Genomic DNA, 19,031 nt, shown 5'->3' with positions numbered 1-19,031 from the left:
TTTAATCAAAACCTTATGCCAATTAGGCTTTGTTGAATTGCACTAACTGAGGCAAAAAAAAAAAAAAAAATGAGGGGAGGGGAATACTGTTGAGGTTTGGATGCTGGTGTGTTACCACACATTGTTAATATGGAGACATGATAATTAGTGAATGAAGAATTCTGAGAGGACACAACAAAGAGTAGAAGTGTCACTTCTCTCTTATAATTCCCGTAATTTGCTCTAAATACTTGCAGAGAGCAGCCAAAAACATACTGATAAACAGTGACCACGTGTGGGAGAAACACAAAGAAATGGAGAAATTGTGTGATTTCATCTTGTTGCCACGGTAACAAAAGGAACAGATGCAGGTCATAATGAGTGGAGGACCAGAACGCACACACATGCTCGCACACAGAAATACAGATTCCTGCCTACAGTGTTAGGTGACCTTGTGCCAGGAAGAACATCATTTAACTGCGCTCTCTCTTTTCATTGGGATGTGAAAAAGTCAGAAGGAAACAGGAGAGTGTTACTGTTATTTCAATAGAAAAATGTGAAGTATTGGAACTGGAAATCTTGCTAACTGTTTGTAATGAACTGAAACTAAATTAGTATAAAAAAAAGAAGTTAAAGAAATTAATAAACCCCACAATATCTGAAGATATTGTGTTTCTCTCTGAATTGTGACACCCTCCAACTTTAGACAAACTCATCTAGTCAGCATCCCTCTGCTTTGCCTCCATCTATCTGCCTCTGCTGCAGATTCTCTCCATCTAACTTCATCACTTCACCACCACCTTCCCTCTTTCTCTTCATTTCCTACATTATTGTTCACTAACCCTGTCTTCCTGTGGATATCAGTCTCACTCGCACACACACTACATCAAAAGAGTTTCCGAATACGAAATGACCCAGCGAGTTTCTCTTCCTACGTCACTGGAGAGGAAGGGACAATCGGATAAAACAGAGGATCAGTTTGATCCACAGGCTACAGGTGGTTGTATTCACAATATTTATATTTGTACAAGTACATGTGCCAAAACCACGAACCAATCATGATTTCAAATTGCATTTTGAATGCAGTATGAGCAAATATGTGTGCAGCTTGTTGCTGGAGCTGGGTTTTTGCTGTGGTGGAGATATGGTGTAGGATTTCTGTGCGTAGGAGGACCTCACATGGCATCAGTGGGGAGAGGCAGTAATGATGGGAAGGCAAGAATGAGAGAAAAAGAGGAGGACAGAAGATGATACAGAAAGGAGGAAATCTAATAAATGAAAAAAGATCAGAGTGATGGAAAACACATGGCTGTTGCGCTAATCACTGCAAAGAATAATGAGACGATGAGCTGCACCTAAAAAAGCAGAGAAAGCTTAAAGGGAGGAGATAACATTTAAAGCCTAAAAAAAGAGCCAACAACCCATTTGAAACTCAAAATCACTAAGATCTCTCCTGCCTCTTTCTTTTCCCCCAAAAAGACTTGTGAAAACACTCACCATGAACTGGACGTTGTCAAATCCATTGGCCAGCAGGTGGTTCTCGTACTGGACCAAGCCAATGGAGTCCAGCCACTGGCCCACGGACTGCAGCGGGCAGCGGGGACCTATGAGGGGGTGGAGGGGCAAACGTTTCAGTAGGGAGTAGCCATCCACGCGGTAGCAGCGGCAGTCCGGCTGAGACAGCTGGCACTGCCACATCATGTTATGGCGGGCAAAGTGGCTGTCGAAAGAGCCCGCCATGCTTTTGAGGAGTCTTTTGGCAAGGCAGCAAGAGGAGGAAAATGAAGGGAGAGAGGTGGAGGGAGTGGGGAAGGGTGTAGAGAGAAAGAAAAGGAGGCTAAGCTAGAGGCATGGTGAGGATGGAGGGGGGTCAGCATGCAAGGGTGCAAGCGGGTAAAGTGCAGGATAAGGCGTCCAGATGCTGCCTTCTCTGAATCCAGCCAGAGGAAGAATGAGAAGGGGGCTGAAGGCTGAAGTTGCATCCAGAAAAGAGCTTCTATCCTGGGGGTTAAATCCTGCCAGAGATGGGTGTTGGATAAGACTGGAGGTATAGATCCGCAAGCGAGAGCGCCTGTATGTTTGTCGTGCACAGCACAGCAGCCGCTTTCTTTTCAGCTGTTGCGCTTGCTTGGCTGCTCCCCTGAGCTTGTGTGTGTGTGTGTGTGTGTGTGTGTGTGTGTGTGTGTGTGCACGAGTGTGTGTGTGTGTGAGGAGAGAGAGAGAGAGAGAGAGAGAGAGAGAGGGAGAGCTGCCTGCGTTGTAGATTTCTCTTTATCAAGTACTCCCACTCTCATCTGTATGCTTCTGCAGCCTCCTCTCTCTCTGTCTCTCTCTTTTCTCAGAGTGCTGCTTCCCTCCTTCGTTCTCTCACTCTCTGCTTCGCTCGCTCGCTCACTTTCCTCTGTCTACCTCCAGTCTCTATCTTCTCTAAGTGTCGATCGTCACCCTGCGCTCTCTGCCGCTCTACATATATCTGGCTCGCTCTGCTGATAATAGCCATCACAACAGCTCCAGCTTCTTTGTCTGCAAGCCGAGCTCCCTCCCACTCACACACACCACTCTGACTGTATGCATGCAGCCGTATACGTCTGTGTGTGTGTGTGTGTGTGTGTGTGTGTGTGTGTGGGTGTGTGTGTGGGTGTGTGTGTGGTGTGCTGCGGTGTAGCTATGTACGCATGTGTTTGGTTGGGGGTAGAACTGGTTTGGCACAAGCTGGATTCCTCCCTGTGGTAACCATGTTTAGAAGCGGCTTTGCATTCACAGATGAAAAGAAATACGACGAGGGGAGGGGATCAGGAGGGTGGAGGATGGGGGAGTTAATACGAGGAGAGGGGGATGAATGCAGCAAATAGAGATGACTAGCGGAGGATGCAAGGTACACAGGTGATGGAGCTGGCAACAACAGATTTTTCTTGTGCACAGAAAAGTTAAAATTCACAAGCAATTCACATCTCTCACATACCCACTTGTCCACCCACCAGCTAATCAGATAATTCCTTCAAATTACAGCTAAGCTCCGAATTTCATAGATTTGGCCGTCACTTCTATCAGCAATTTAAAAAGGCTTTCAGCACTACCTGAAGCAGAAAGACAAATATCAGGACTTCAGCTTTGCTCCTTTCAGTTTTAATCCTGTGACTCTATAGCTAATCAGTCATTGCAGTCTGTGCCACTCCACCCCTCCAACATCCCATAGCCACCAGTTGCAAATCCATGTTTGAGCAGTTGCAAATGTCTTAAGTTTACAAACAAGTCATCTGAAAGTGTATTATTCATTTTCAGACACCTGAATAGACAATAATTAAAAATAAAATGGGTGTAGCAAGTATTCTCTTTTCTGCCTTGCAATCCTAATGTAGTTTTTATGACTCCAGGATTTACTGCGTGACCCTTTGGAGGGTTTCGGCTCCCAGACTGATCAATGTACCAAACTGACTTCTTGGTCCAATGTTGACCATCTGTACTGAACTTATGTGTCAGACTATGTGGCGTGAGATTTTGTCATATCCTTTAGAAATGAATGCCAAACTATGAGAATAAGACCCGAACAGTGATTGATCAGGACTTATTCCTTATGTTCACCTTGCTCAAACACACACACACTCCTTCATATGTACTTGTGTGTAGATTACCTGAGGAATCCTCCTTGATGTCCAATCCGCTGCCTATTCCTGCCCCAATAGAGCTCATAATCTTGTCGATCTGGACAAATGAAGGAGAGAGAGAGAAAGAGAACCAGAGTTAGAGGCATGTACAGCATGTCCAAGGGAAAGTCATTTCCCAGTAATAAGGCTAACCCCTATTTCTGGATTGAAGTGTCACATAACATGGTCATTATGCCAGCCAGCATGCTCAATGTCAGTCATTCCCCTTGTGAATTGAAAAAGCACGGAGGAGCAGGAAACTTAAAGACAGCACAGCAGAGATGAAGGAGGAGGGAGACTGGACTGGAGGGAGATACTGGGGCTTCATTAGAGTCTGCCTGCTGGCTGCAGAGCGGTCATCCCTAACCCCGGACCTGCCGCTAACCACTGAACTATGCAGCCTGCACATCCATCCACCTTTCAGGACCGCTGCTTCATCACGGGTCGGGGAAACCTGAGCGTCTAAAGGGCCAGGACTGACAAATGCAAACACTGTGTCCAAGTTGACAGAGCATGAAGGTCGCCTTTGTAACATTATAAACGGGTAGCAATCTCTGCAGACAAAGCAGAATTTCTTATGCAATCAGTATATAGAACATACTACCTATTATTCAAATGACTGTGTGTAATGTGGAAGTGGATGCTTGTAGACAGATCCAAAGATAATATTCACCTGATGCCAGATTAGCTAAATTATTTTCTTTGTAAATACAGTAAAGCCAAAGGAACACACATAAAATGGTGTCAGTGGCACCTTATTGCACAAAAAAACCCATCTATACTACTTGAGAAAGTAAAGCAAAACTCGACTGGCCAATAAACCAATCTGTAAACTGACGGATGGTAGCAGCAGTCAGTTTGGGTCAAGTCAACTCAGGTTATATAGCCCAATATCACAAACTTGCCACAAGGGGCTTTAAAATCTGCACAATAGATGATGCTCTCCATCCTTAAACCACTGGACAGAGAAAATCAGAATAATTTTACAGTTGGCCTCAATTTTCACTTACAAATAAGTTCAACTAACCAGAATATTTGATTAAAATCTGAACGATCTTTTGCATATTCATATCCCTTGATCTGAGCCAGAATTGAACTTTTGAGAGATATAAAACTGCTATAATTTCCAATAATAACAACAATAAACACATTTTTTTAGTGACCAAAACGTCTTTTTGAATATCTAATGTGTCAGTATTTACTACCGTCAGTATTAACTACTGCGAAAAATTTCAAGCTGAAGCAGATTAAAGTGCAAATTTATATCATACACTGGACTACCTTTAAGCGTGTTGCACTAATGAGTACGTGTATATTCAGATCACTAACTGCTGTAGGACGCCTCTTGCGACTCGCCTTTCACCAATATGGCAACTCTTTCCTGAGCATTTGCTACAAATGGAGCAGCTTTGTTATTTTTGCCTCTTAAATCCCCATATATCAGCCCACGATTTCCCTGAAGCCATCTTATCTCTGCCTCATGTAGCATGCAATTAAACAGGAAAGGTCACCTTAATTGCTGAGAATTATGAGAACTTCCATATGGTAATTCATCACCATCAGCAAGTTATGAGCTCTGTTGAAGAATTAATGAACATGTACATGCAAATGTGAAACGACATGCACACATGCACTTTCACTCACATGCATTGGCGTTGTTTTAAAAATAGACTAATTAAGTTGCCTTCATGATTGCGTGGGATGGGACAAACATTTTATCCTAAGAAGTGCTGTGCAAAACAATATGCGATTCTTCACTGTCAAGGTGCATCATTTTGCAAAGTGTGCTGGCCTGTGGTGAGAACAATGTCCACTGAGCAGAAGCTAATGTGTCTGTGACCCAAAGTGTTTATAGAGCTCCAACAGTGGTGTCCAGTCAATAGATCACATCTGTGTCACAGACGCTTTAATACCGAAAGAGCTCCAGGCACAAACATACCGAGACCAAAACACACAGCACCCTCGACCTCCGCGCTCTACCCTCTATAACAGAAACTGCTTTCTCTCAGATATCTGGTCTTCCCTGCAGCTCAGTGCTGGTTACAGAGGAAAATCAATGTGGGAGCATGTTAAATTAGCACAGGCTCCTTCTGCACCGTAGTAGCTGAGTGGATTTCAAAGGGAGGAAAAGCTGAAGCGGCTCACTGCTGTGGCTGCAGAGTTTTCAACTGTCCCCTGCAGACACAGATCACTTTGAAAAACGTGCTGCTTTTAATCAATTTTACAATGAAACTACATCTAGTGTCAAAGCACAGGCACTGATTGATAATCCTTTTCCTTTTTTAACATCTTGATTGATTCTAAACAGTTAGCTGTGTATGTCAGGAGAAACGTCTTTTTACCTCTTCCCACTCAGCAGTGAAAGAAGGCGTTCTCTCCAATCTTCCCTCGGGGCTGGCACCCTCTCGTGGGCTGGGGCTTCCAGGGCCCTGACCTCGTGATCCAGACCCCCAACTGTGCTCCTCCTGGACAAGACAAAAACAAACCATTTTGTTCTCAAGAACTGGACGACTAAAGAGCATGAGATGCAAAGGTTCCAAATATTTTAACCTTAAAAACACGAATAACTGAAACTAAAACTGATAGGAGAATAACTAAATCCATTCAGTGTTCATCAAAGTTTCATCTGTAATGGCACTATTTTCATCAAACAGACTATGGATTTAGCTTATGATTTATTTACAGTGAATTAAAGAAGTCTCATTAAATGTGCCGCACAGCAGAGAACACTGTGGCCCAGATTAGTGAGTTATCTAATTGGCTGGACTGTCTTCTGTTCTGTTTCTGAGGTCACATGATGCAGCAGGATGCCAACTTCATCATTTATACAACTGAATATTTACAATAAATACATTTTCTGCCAGTGCAATAGAAACTGAGACCTCTTTTTTGACCAGTTTATATAAAAAGTAAAACTTCTCATTACTTTCAAAAAACAAAAAAATAAAAATAATTTTATGCTTGAGCTGGAAGAAGACCTGGACTGTATCAGTGAAAAACTACCATTATAAGTTCCATAATGCAGCACAAATGACAGAAAATCTTAACATAAAATGTCAGCAGCAGCTTACCTGTATGGGAGACACAGCCACCAGGTTGGAGTCAGACTTGGACAGAGACTTAGACAGCTGCAGGTCCAAAACACTGCGTGGCATGGACCTCATCCTCCCCAGGGTGCAAGCCCTCTCTTCGTAGCCAGCCCCAGACGAACTGTCTTTGGACGCCCCTCCTGCCTGGACACCCCGTAACTCTGGAACTTCTCCGTTTTGACCAGAGGAACTAGAGGCTGGGTGGCCCAATGTAGACCATCCACGAGGTGAACCCACCTGCTCACAGTTCCTGAGTCGAGCTTGGTCCTGGTTGACCTTGGTGTGGAAGACAGTCCGGTACACAACCTGTGGCTTTTGGGGGTCGTTGGCCGACCTCTGAGGGGAAGATTCGCTCCTTGTCCTAGAGAACACCTGAGTGGCACCTCCGCCAATCACAATGCTGAACTCTGGGGTCTGCAGCAGGCTGCTCTGGACATCTGTGGAAGGATATTTAAAAGCTTTGGGGCTGTAGAGGTGGTAAGGCGTTTCAGGGGGTTCACAGGCCGGGGAAGATCCATGAAGGAGGCCTGCAAATTCCTCTGGGATGTGACTCTTCCTGCGCTCCTCTAACAGAGCGTTTGATTTGGAGGAAGAGCAGGGAGGAGGAGGAGGAGGCAGGTCTCGCTGGTACGACCCGTCGTCTGTAGAAAGGACACACAAAACATTGACTGATTAGCATTAAATCATACAGATGAGCCATACGTACATGTATTGTATTTGCATAAAACACTCCTGCCACAACAATGATACAAATTGATGAATTTACTCTTCAAGAAAACAAAGATCAGAAATTTACACAAAATCCACAAAGCACACAATAATATTTAAAAGTGTCGAGTAAAATACTGATTAAACAGAACAGAGGGAGAGAAAAGCGATGGGGCTAAAAACAAGTACACAAAACAAGCAAAGCTGCAAATAGGAAGATAAGAACGAGGTAATACATCTTCTGCTTCCCTGCAGAGAAGCTGTTTGTTCCTCCAAGGAGACATGAAAGAACTCCTGACTTGGATTTTACACCTCTGCTCCTTCACCATGTGGGTGCAAACAGTGTGCTTGTGTGTCTGAACTTGTGCATCTATGCATGAACTCATCGAGACAGATGTTCTTACACCATTGGCTGCTTCCATTTTTTTTGGAAGGGATGCTTTCACTCACTGTTTATGTGCAGTGGCGTGGAAGAAGCAGCTGAAAGCTCCTTCCGATTTTCCTTGAATAAGTGTTTGTGTAATTGTAGATGCATCTGTCTGCCTGCGTGTTTCTGTCTGTGTCTACCTGACTACTCTTCTGTCGCCGTCACATCTCCAAACATGTTACAGCTGAGGTCACAACTGTTTTCTTGCACTTAAGAAGATGATACAATATGCAAAATGGAAAGTCTGTCTCTTATTCCTCTTCTACCTTGATCAATTTTTGCACTTCACCAGAGCAGCGTTTCTCAAACCTTCAACTCAATATATGACTGAAGACACTGAACCTAAATTACTTACTGCTAATGGTAGGTGGGTACAGACAACAGAGACAGTGGAGCACTAGATCTACTCAAAGAGGGTCATGGAAACTGTGTGTGAACAAATAAATTACACCTTGGACACTAACCTCGCCATAGATGAGAATGACACCTGTAACCATGGTAACTGGACATAAGAAAAATGTTGAGAGCCATAGCCTCAAATGTCAAAATTCAAAATGCATGACAAAAATTAGACTAACCCCAGACTAAAAAGTAAAAAATCAATCCAGTGAAATAACAAATTCCTAAGCAGAGAAGTTTCCACTTCCTTTTGAACATTTGGTTTTGCATGTTTAAATAGTTATATCCCTCAGGCACTTCGATGTTGATGTAAAACTACTAAAATTACAGATGAGAGCTGGCATTTTAAGACAGCACCCATTAATTTATTACAAACTCAATGTGCAGACCGCAAACGTCATTTAATGTCATACTTGATAATTCATCTTCTTGATATTAGCAGATAAAAAGTGTGTAAAAACATGGTCTCTCACTACTCTGCTCAAACACACACACACACACACACACACACACACACACACACACACACACACACACACACACACACACACACACACACACACACACATGTCTGAGAGCTGTAATCTGCTCTTCAACATCAGATTTTGTTTTCCACTCATTAGTTGATTAAACTAGAATGCAGCATAATATCCTGTCTTGTTGCCTTACATGCTATAAAGAGCTGAAAAGGAAAGTGTGTGTCTGTGTGAAGCGAGTCCCCACTCTTCTCTCTTTCTGTTTCCTGTCACTGCGTGTTAAGACTGTGTATCAGGCCATGTAAACAATCTTACCACTGATAAATATCTCTCACACACTCTCTCAACAGTCTCACAATCACAGTTGCTTGAATGAATAGAAACAGTGCCTGTCCACTTTCACATAAATGCGAAATCTGCAGTCCTGTCATCAAAACTGTCAGCTGAATAATTGCATGTACCCCACTGCTCCCCACACACACTGAATTTACGATGTTGTCATTTGACCGCATCTTCCCGCTGTTTGGCACCTCATCACCCCAAAATCTCACTGAGTCTCTCTCAGCCAGTTTTAGCTAGCGCTTTCTGACTGTCTTCGGCACATCCAGCCGCATTTCCATGTGCAACAATCGCATAAGTGAGTACATGCAGTAACGCTCATGTTACTTTGCTGTTTTTGTGAGAAAACCCCAGGAGAGTGACTGACTGAAATCACAATGATTAAAGCAAGAGAGGATCCTGTTCTAGTCGCTGTGAAAGAACCAAAGTGGGGGAACATCAGTGCTTAAACATAGAGCCATTTCATTTCACTGCACCACTCTATTTGCTGTATTTAAATGTACCAAACACACCCATTAACAGTCTTCAGGTCATGAGCGCTGACAACATGACTCATCCTCAAGTGTTACACGGACTGAAAATGTCATAATTTCCTACACAAGCTGAAAGCTCTTTAGTAACAACTAATCCTCAGTGTTTTACAGAATAAACGGAACAAAATGGCTGCAACATCATCAAAGTAATAGTGTGACGCCCTTTGTCGTTGCCTCTTAATTTCTCTTTTTTTTTGGCTGCATTGTCTTTGTTGAACACAATCAATACCCAAAGCACAAATCATAGACAGCATGTCTCTGAATGTATTGTTGCAAGTTATTACATTTAACGCTGTGAACCCAAGTACTTTTTGGGTGTTTTATACTACTGTTGTATCTTTAACCCCTGTGGGCTCATTTTTCACTGCAATATAAAGCCCTGCATCTCAATGGAAGCAGCACAACCATGGCTAAAAGTAGAGAGAACTTAAACATGTCTTCTCTGTACAGCTGAAATATTTCACTGCTTACATTTTTAATTCAGGCTGCACAGTGGCTTGGTGGTTAGCACTGTCGCCTTGCAGCTAGAAGATCCCTGGTTCGTGTCCCAGCCTGCATGGAGTTTGCATGTTCCCCCTGTGCATGCGTGGGTTTTCTCTGGGTACTCTGGCTTCCTCCCATAGTCCAAAAATATGCTGAGGTTAATAGGTGATTCTAAATTGTCCGTAGGTGTAAAAGTGAGTGTGCTTGTTTGTCTATATGTAGCCTGGTGTGTGACAGGTGACCTGTCCAGGTGAACCCTGCCTTCACCCCAAGTCAGTTGGGACAGGCTTCAGCCACCCTGCGACCCTAATGAGGATTAAGTGGTGTATAGATAATGGATGGGTGGATATTTATAATTCATTTTCATACTTGTCACCTATCTACACAGCCTGCAGTTCAGCTTAACAGAATTTTTGTCACGTGTTGGTTGCAGCTGAGTCAAACATGGTTATACGGTTGCACTGAGGAGAAACTATTTTTGTATTTTTACAGAATCTGGTTACAGCAAAGAGTTGATTTTTGAGAATTCTTTAAATGAGACATGTAGAATAAAGTGATTTTGATTAAATGATTGAAGTTAGATGTGGTTAATTTTCCCAGCAAAACTGTTATGTATCATGTTAACACAGGAAGTTCAACAATCACCCAAAAGATAAAAAGAAACACAAATAAATCTGTTTTCACAGCTCCTGGCTCTGATATATGGTGTAATCTTTGCAATTTTTCAAAGACAGCATGCTTTTTAAACCCCTAGAAGGTTCTTTTGGGAACAGAGGGTTAACCAACATGGAAAAAAAAAAAAACACACCATCGGAAATTATGTTAATAATTGAGTGATTCGACAGTTTTGTTAATTCCCCATCATTTGTCAGAGTTAGAAATATTCTTGGTCAGAAGCATATTATTATTATACATAATAATTTCCATTCCAATACGGTATTAGTTGGTATGATTAAAACAAGCCCTGCACTGTGGCTGCACCTTTAAGGCATCATTAAGATTCATTTTTCAATTTATACTCAGCATGTGCTCTCAGCTTTGTCATGAATATATTTTACAGTTCTTATACTCTCTCTGTGCGTTTTCTCTGTTTTTTTTTAAAGATGAGAGCCATTGGCAACAGGTGAGCCCATTGGTAGCTATGGCAACAGAGAGCCCAAGCACCAGCATCTCTCCCAGTTTTTTGGTGGCTGAGTGTTTTTAACCTTCGGGAGAGCGAGGGAAAAGTGTATGGTGGATAAACACAGCAATCAAATCAGCAGGTGTGTTTGTCAAGACAGAAAAGAATCGTTCCAGAGGCTGAGCTGACTTATCTGTAACTGTAGAAGTACAGGTATGTGGAGAGGGCAGAAGGAAAGTTACAAGCAGGAACTTTTGGGAAAGTTCCCTGAACAATATTTTCTGGTAAAGATAGAATCATTAAGCCAGCATTAGCTTGGCTGCTCAGAATACTAACATAATGACAACTTGTTGCAGCCAAACTTTAGGATAGATAAAATCAGAGAATCAGAATTTGGCTACGCTCAGGCAGGAAACTCTCTTGTTCTCTCTTCTTCTTCTCCTACAAACAATAAATAGACTTCCTCACTGTGTTCTTTTTACCACCATTATTTTTCCTTCCCTGAGCCTGCAGATCTCACAGACTATTATTTTTGTGTTTGAGTGAGGTTGTGTGTTTTTCTTACCTGGGAAGCCAAGGATAGTATGAACTCAAACTACGGAACGGTCTACTCTTATATACGGCACATATTTATAGTCACTCACCACCCTTCTTTCGCTGAAGAGCAGCAGAACTCCAAGAATCAGATGGCGAAACAGCCGCTGTATCACTCTGCATACCTGCATTTTTATTGTGACACGATACATACAGGTTGTGGCATGCAGCAGCACAGCCCAGATTTGTAGTTGGATGAGTTGTGTTTGTCTCAAAGCAAACAACAGCAGCAACTAGGTGTTTGTTTGTGCAATAAACACAAAGAAATATTTTACATTATCACTCAGAGATATAGAATGAACTCATTAATAGTTTAGGATCGATCTGTCTCTGTTTGTATCCTCATTAGCACTAAATACCAACAGTGAGGACCCATGCATCATTTTATATTACTGACTGACTCAAACGGTGAGAGGTAAAACATTTAGTTGTGTACATCCTCCCACTAACCACTTTACAGTAGAGAACAGACAGAGAAGAACAGAGTGGGAGGGAGAGAAACAGGTCTGGAGCTTTTAGTCAATGTACATAATCACTCAAACTGTAAAATAAAACAGTGCTGCTTTGGTATCATGGCAGCGCAACACACTATATGCTAAATCCCCTTTCAGACAAGCACTTCTCTAATTCACTTTACCCTGTAATTTCCCATTTGCTGTAAACTATAATGTGCATTAAAATAAAACTTTACTGCAATAAAGACAGAACAATTCAGATCAGCGAGACTCACCTCTAACAAATGTAATCAAAGTTTTGATAAAAAGAGCTAAAGTTTCATTTATTGCTTTGTTTGTAGAAGTCTTTTCTCTGAATTATTTAAATGCCTGTAGTATCAAATAGCTGCCAGATCCATCTGATTGTCTCTAGATCAAGAATTGCACACATTTATGTACATGGAACAACATAGACATCTTCATTAATTACTTATAATTAGAAATTATCTCCAACATAAGGACAGGGTCACTCAGATTCAAATGAAAAATCACACTGTGTTCTTTTTCTTCACTTCAGACACGTAAGCTGTCACACAGAGTAAAAGTTAATCATTTGGTTAAGCCCTGCACTACTTCACAGCTGTTGGGATATTTTTACTTTACTGTTGGTAAACCAGTAGGGTGCCGTGACACTTGGACAGAATTTTCAGTGTTTATAAAATCACAAATAAAGTAGGCTATTTGTGATTTTGACAGACATAAGTTTGACGTTAGTTTAGGTTTAGACTTTTGTTAGTTTTTGCATTATTATTATTATTATTATTATTATTATTATTATTATTATTATTATTATTATTATTATTATTATGCATCATTTAATGTATTGTCCAATCTCACATGAAGGACAAATGCGTGCATATTATGGTTCTCTTTGTCACTGTGGTAGATATGCCTGAAGGATACCTTGTGGAGCATTAACATAAAAGAGACCTATATCTGAAAAACAATGTTCTTCTATGTGTCATTCTTGAGGACATGGACACATTTATGTATGTCTGGAAGGTGGTAAACTTGTTGAAAAACAGTCATAATGCATGATCTAGTGATTGTATGTGCTTTAGAAGTAGCAAACAGCTTCTAAGTGTGGCAGAACACTGGTTTTGCAGATAGTTTTTGACGTATTTGTCTATTAGCATTTTGGGTGAGCAGCAACGTCGTCATTTCTTTTTCTCAGCAGACATTTATTATATTACTTACTATAGCAGGAAAAACACAGGCGCAACTAATACCATTAACAGTGGCTCCGTTGCATTCAAGGAACCCAGTAAGACAAGATTCTGAGCCTGCATTCAAAATATTCAAGTCCTGGAACTGGAATACAGGCATAATTAACATCATTAGTTACACGTGTGCTTATCCTGCCATGACGTGTCAGGATCTTATGAAAAAGGACGATACATTCACAAACAACTGACCAAGTACGACTCCAATTTAACTTGATAATACAAAGCAAAAATGTGTTCCTGATATTTCTATATTTTTTAAGCTGTCTCAGCACTATCTGAAGTTTTGATGCTTAACAGTCTATAATGCATGTATTTAAGAACACTCAAAAGTGAAACTATTTTAGTATGCATACATTTTGAGTAAAGTAGTTTTGTTGCATATTCACTGTGACTGCTGCAAACTAAAAACCTGCTTAGTGTTAGTTCGTCATTTTAAACTGGGACACAGCTTTTGTCTTTTACCAGCTCATTTTGGCACGTTAAAGTAAATGTTCTTCCAAAAATGAGTCTTACTCTCTTGCAGGTAATCACTTTACTAAAATAAGATTTCATGCCACAGTGTTGAATAAGGCAACAGCAGTCTGAGTGAGGCTCCTTCATACAGTGAATAAATAAGGTAAAAGAAGATGGAAAAAAAAAAGGTCAACTCTTCTTTTCATGCATGCCCCAAGATGTAAAGACGTGCTTCACTGCCTGGTAATAAATGCTTGCTGCACCAGTGGCAAATGTAACCAGTTTGCTGCGCAGCACTTAGAATGGACATCATAAAAACAGAGGCAGAAGTAGGGGAGAGGAAGAAAAGGAGACTGAGGGAGAAGAACCTGTGGGAGGAGGGTGAAAAGTGGAAATTTAAATTCAGGGAATAGATAGATACAGGAATAAAGAGAGTAAGGGAGACTATCTGCCCAAATGGAAAACAGATTTTTAAGTGGAAGGGTAAATGAGTAATGCAGAGGCTAACTGTAGCAATAAAACAACCAAAACATAGAGGAAAGGTTGATAAATGGCAGCAAGGCTGAGGTAAAGTGTGGGGGCCGGCAGAGAGCGCATAACAGTGAATGACAGGCATAAAGAAAGAGAGAAAGACAGAGGCGAATGAGCTCATGAAAGTGGCTAGAGAAATAAGGGAGTGTCAGAATGAAAGATTGAATGACAGAGGGGGGCATGAGGGAGAGAAATGAAAGAGTGGAGATGGAGAGCTGGAGGTTATATGTCAAAATGGGAGGGAAAAGAAACTGTGGACACAAGAGCAAGGCTTGATCTGTCACAGTAAAGCCAGTCAATCCACACAGCATCACAGCAGTCCACTTGAAGCTGAGTTTCTACTAAATATCTTAAAGAGTTCTTTCAAAAATCTAATAAAACCGCCTTCGTTACTGATTTTTACATAGCCCGAAGATTGTGAAATGATTTAAATTTCCATTAAAAGCTATAAACATTGTGATATGACAGAATATTCGACACACTTCTGCAAAAAATGCAACATGTTTCACCACACGTTTATCATTTCCCTCATTATTGCAGGGAAAATCCAAAAGGAACAGTGAACGTGAAAATGCAGGTACACACAAACACTATAAACACTACACACACACACACACCATCTTCTCATACACTGGATGTTTTCCTCTCAGTGTGTTTGTGTGGTAGCAGGAGGGGCTGGGAGATGATCCAAACATCTGATAGCAGCGTGTTCATCGTTCCATCTCTTGTGGTGCCGCACTGACTGTTATTAAAAACTACAGAGTAATATCTGAACTGTCAGTCATCCCCGAGATTAAAGACTGAGCCCTATTTCTTAAGCACCACAGGCCTGGATAAATCACTATCAGCTCCCTGAGCCTCAGGTGCTAAGCTAACATTGGTCAGTTAGTGCTAGGCTACGCTAACAAAGCCACATCTAAATGGTTCTGCAGAACTCTGGTGGGACTGACGATGAAAACGGGAAATATTTGAGGTCTGGGTCATTGGCAAGAAGTTGCATGTGAGAACTACAGAAAGATCACAATCATTTAAAAATCAGTACGTACTGAAAATCAAGTTTTCTGCCTTGTTAACATGTCCGTTACCTGCCTAGTCACAGGTGTGCTGTTGTGCGTGAGCTGCAGCAAGTAGTGAAGGGAAGGGCGAAAAACTGCATAGATCTGCACATTCAAGAGGAAGTAAAGGTGTGTGGGCTGGGGAATTTAAAGCGAGACAGGATTACTGTCATGGAAACATTTTTAAATATGTAACTAATACACAGAGATGATTTTTTAGAAGCTAAATCAACAACCAGAGAGAGACTTTAACTAAAGCCCCAAAAGCAATAAAGAAAGACAATGATTTTTTTGAACCCCAACCGTTCCGGCTTTCCTTTCACTATTTAAGAACCTGTGTGTTTGAGATGACACTGGGGATCGCAAGAGATAAATTAACCATGTGTATTATCTTCTAACCCCTATTTGTGTGTTATAATCATTGCACTTACAGCTGAGTTTGGTTAGTATTATTCTTTTAAAATGATAAAGTAAAGCAGGTGGTAGTGGATCCGAGGTCCAGTTACTAGCTATTCTGGAGCTTTCAAGAACATCTTTCAGTCTTCTACAGCAGAAGGATTTTACTTTATTGTCATGACAGCTGTGCTAACTCTATAATATATGTTATTACTTAACATGTTGTAGGTTCTGTAACTGTAACCGTCTAACACAGAGCCAGTGGTACATCCACTTGCCAACAAAATGACATCAAATGCAATCAAGCTACATATCAGTTGTTAAATTGCACATGGAGTTAACTGATCTTGTTTAATTATTTTTCCAACTCAGTTGCTCCATGTCTCACTACTTTACTATGAGGTCAATTCATGCTTTCTACCCAAGTCTGCAAGTGTTTGTGAGGAACCCACTGTGGCCGTCCACATACAGTCCAACATTTGTCACACAATGGACTGTCCATACTGTAAATGCACTAACCGCACACGTGTAAGGAAAACAAATGGTGCTTAAAACAAATCTATGCTTTGAGGAGGTATTATACAAGGAGATTCTTGGCCATTGACACCTTTAGAGTTCATTATCAAAAACTGTAATTGCAGTAGCTACCCCAAGATTTTAGAGGAGCTTTGATTTTTATATGCTTTCCATCAACAGTAGGGAGTTCTAATTTCTCCAGAAATCCTGTCATATGTCCGTCTACTATGCTTGGTACACCTTATAAATAATCCCATTAACAGGAAGCTACAGCCTACTCTATAATCAGCTGCTGTATCCTGTAAGAAGTTAAAATCCACAGACTTTCAGAAACAACCACAGAAGGCCCACGTTTCTTTCTTTGTACAATATGAGGTGAAATGTGACTGTCTGCAGCAAACCAATGTGCATATACTGCAACATGAAAAGAACCACGTCTACTGTCTGCTTTTAAAGTCTGTATTGGTCTCCACACAGCTTGAATTGGCTCTCGCCTGTTGCTTCTCCACTTCTTTTGACTTTCTATAGAATTTTGGTCACATTTCTTTTCCAGTCGTCTCTCTTACCTGCAGCCGTCAGACTCAAACACATGTAGCTAACATGGTGTAATCTGTAACTATGTACAGATATTATCCCACAGTAAATACAAGTAGAATGACACATGCATGAACAGTCATGGAAAAAAAAATATTCGACCACCGTTGTTTTCTTCAATTTCTTGTTCATTTTAATGCCTGGTACAACTAAAGGTACATTTGTTTGGACACATAATGATAATACCAAAAATAGCTCATAAGAGTTTAGTTTAAGAGCTGATATCTAGCCATTTTCCATGGTTTCCTTGATAATAACCAAAATCACTTAAGTTCTTACATCAATAGCTATAGTATTGTTCTGCCAAAAACAGCTTTTAGGAATTTCATGTTTTCTTTTCTGTCTGTTTTAGTCACATAATACCCCCAGGAGTTAATACTTGATTACATAACCATTGTTTTTGATGACTACAGCCACGCATCTTGGCATGCTCTCCACCAGCTTCTGACATTGTTCTGCTGTCACAGCAGCCCATTCCTGTTGCACTAATTCAAACAAATTTGCTCTGTTTTTGGGCTTGTGGTTCTCCATTTGGCATTTAATGATTTTCCACAGGTTTTCAATTGGATTCAGATCTGGTGATTGAGCAGGCCAAGGTATAGTTTGAATGTTCTGATTCTCCATCCAGGCTTTAACTGACCTTGCTGTTTGGCAAGGGGCATTGTCTTGTTGACATTCGAGGCAGGAAAGAGTTTTCCAGCTGATGGAAGAAGACTGTTTTCAAGAGTAGCTCTGTGCATGACCTGGTTCATTCACCCTGTTCCACCCACACTGAAACTACTCCAAATCGTCACTGATCCACTCTCATGTTTTACTGTAGGGGCAGACAGTCTGGTTTGTAGCTTCTCCAGGCTTCCTCCTAAACAGTAAGTTGGCTGGAGTGAGCATCAACTGAAAATTGGAGTCATCACTGAAGAGAACCTTAGCTCTATAATCAACAGTCAACAGTCCCCTTGTGATCCCCAGCAAAGAGTAACCAGGTTTTCCTCTGCCTTTGGTTGATGAAGGACTTCATCCTGCCCTGTGTGACTTCAGACCAGCTTCAAGAAGTTGGTATGAACTGTCCTTGCTGAACAAGTCACATTTCTCCACAGTACCCACTCATTTTTAAGGTCCCTGGAGGTCTGACGATGATTCCTGACACAGGAACGGATTAGTGCACAGTCATCTCATGGGGTAGAAAGATGTTTCCTGCCACGACCAGCTAGCAATTTGGTGGTACCATGTTCGGTTTGTTTTTTCCAAGTGTAATGAACGGCTGTCTTGGAGATCATCCATTTTTTTTGCTACCTGTCTCTCATTCATGCCAATTTCCAGCAGTGCCAAGATAGCTGCCTTTGGTGGCTTTACATAATTCTTTTGTTTTAGGCATTGTGTGAGAGCTGACAACTTCTGAGTTCTGCTACGGCTTGAATGTAAACAGGAAACCACTCTAGGCCTTTGCATGTGCAGTGCTGCTTATGACATGAAATGGCCTCTTATATACCCTGGGAATACAATTAAGTTTAAGCATGTCAAATAGGACATAAAGTATTTTGTAATCAGCTACATTTTTTTTGTCATGTTCATTGTATTCTTCAGGTGATATAACTTTAGTGGTACCAGGCATTGAAATGAACAAGAAATTGAAGAAAACAAGGGTGTTCGGATAATTTTTTCCATGACTGTATATAATCCATCATAAATACTGTTTCTCTATTCACTAATTATTGAACTAATTATTCTGGTAAATATTATTCTGCTAAATATTTATTGCAGTAAATATTTGAAGTTAACAAGAGCCTACTGGAGGCAGATAAAAGTACGTTTTCAGTCAGGAAAGGAGGAAATTAGGTGTCAACAAAGATGAAAGTCAAGCAAACAACTGCTGACTATTTATTGTCATTTATTATTAACTTTGTAAACAGTAACAGGAAGCTTTGTTTAGAATAAATCAATTATTCATCATTTAATATTTAAGAATACAAGTACTACA

General features: G+C 41.0%; 1 protein-coding gene across 8 annotated transcripts in view; it reads right to left on the bottom strand.

Annotated features, from left to right (window-relative positions):
- The window catches only part of anks1b (ankyrin repeat and sterile alpha motif domain containing 1B), a 269,926-nt gene that overhangs the window by 56,691 nt on the left and 194,204 nt on the right, over positions 1-19,031 (bottom strand). For 7 of the 8 annotated variants that reach the window (XM_055006381.1, XM_055006380.1, XM_055006379.1 and 4 more), the window contains 4 exons: positions 6,695-7,353; positions 5,966-6,088; positions 3,612-3,681; positions 1,477-1,583 (listed from right to left, as the gene is read on the bottom strand). In XM_055006381.1, coding sequence (XP_054862356.1) covers positions 1,477-1,583; positions 3,612-3,681; positions 5,966-6,088; positions 6,695-7,353 — 959 coding nt within the window. Of the gene's footprint in view, positions 1-1,476; positions 2,449-3,611; positions 3,682-5,965; positions 6,089-6,694; positions 7,354-19,031 lie in introns of those variants that run through there. The other variant, XM_055006386.1, reaches the window with a different exon arrangement.

This window comes from Amphiprion ocellaris, chromosome 21 (genome assembly GCF_022539595.1).
Source record: "Amphiprion ocellaris isolate individual 3 ecotype Okinawa chromosome 21, ASM2253959v1, whole genome shotgun sequence".
NCBI lineage: Eukaryota > Metazoa > Chordata > Actinopteri > Pomacentridae > Amphiprion > Amphiprion ocellaris.
Note: the sequence above shows the minus strand (reverse complement) of the source record. Positions and strands in the feature narration are given on the sequence as shown.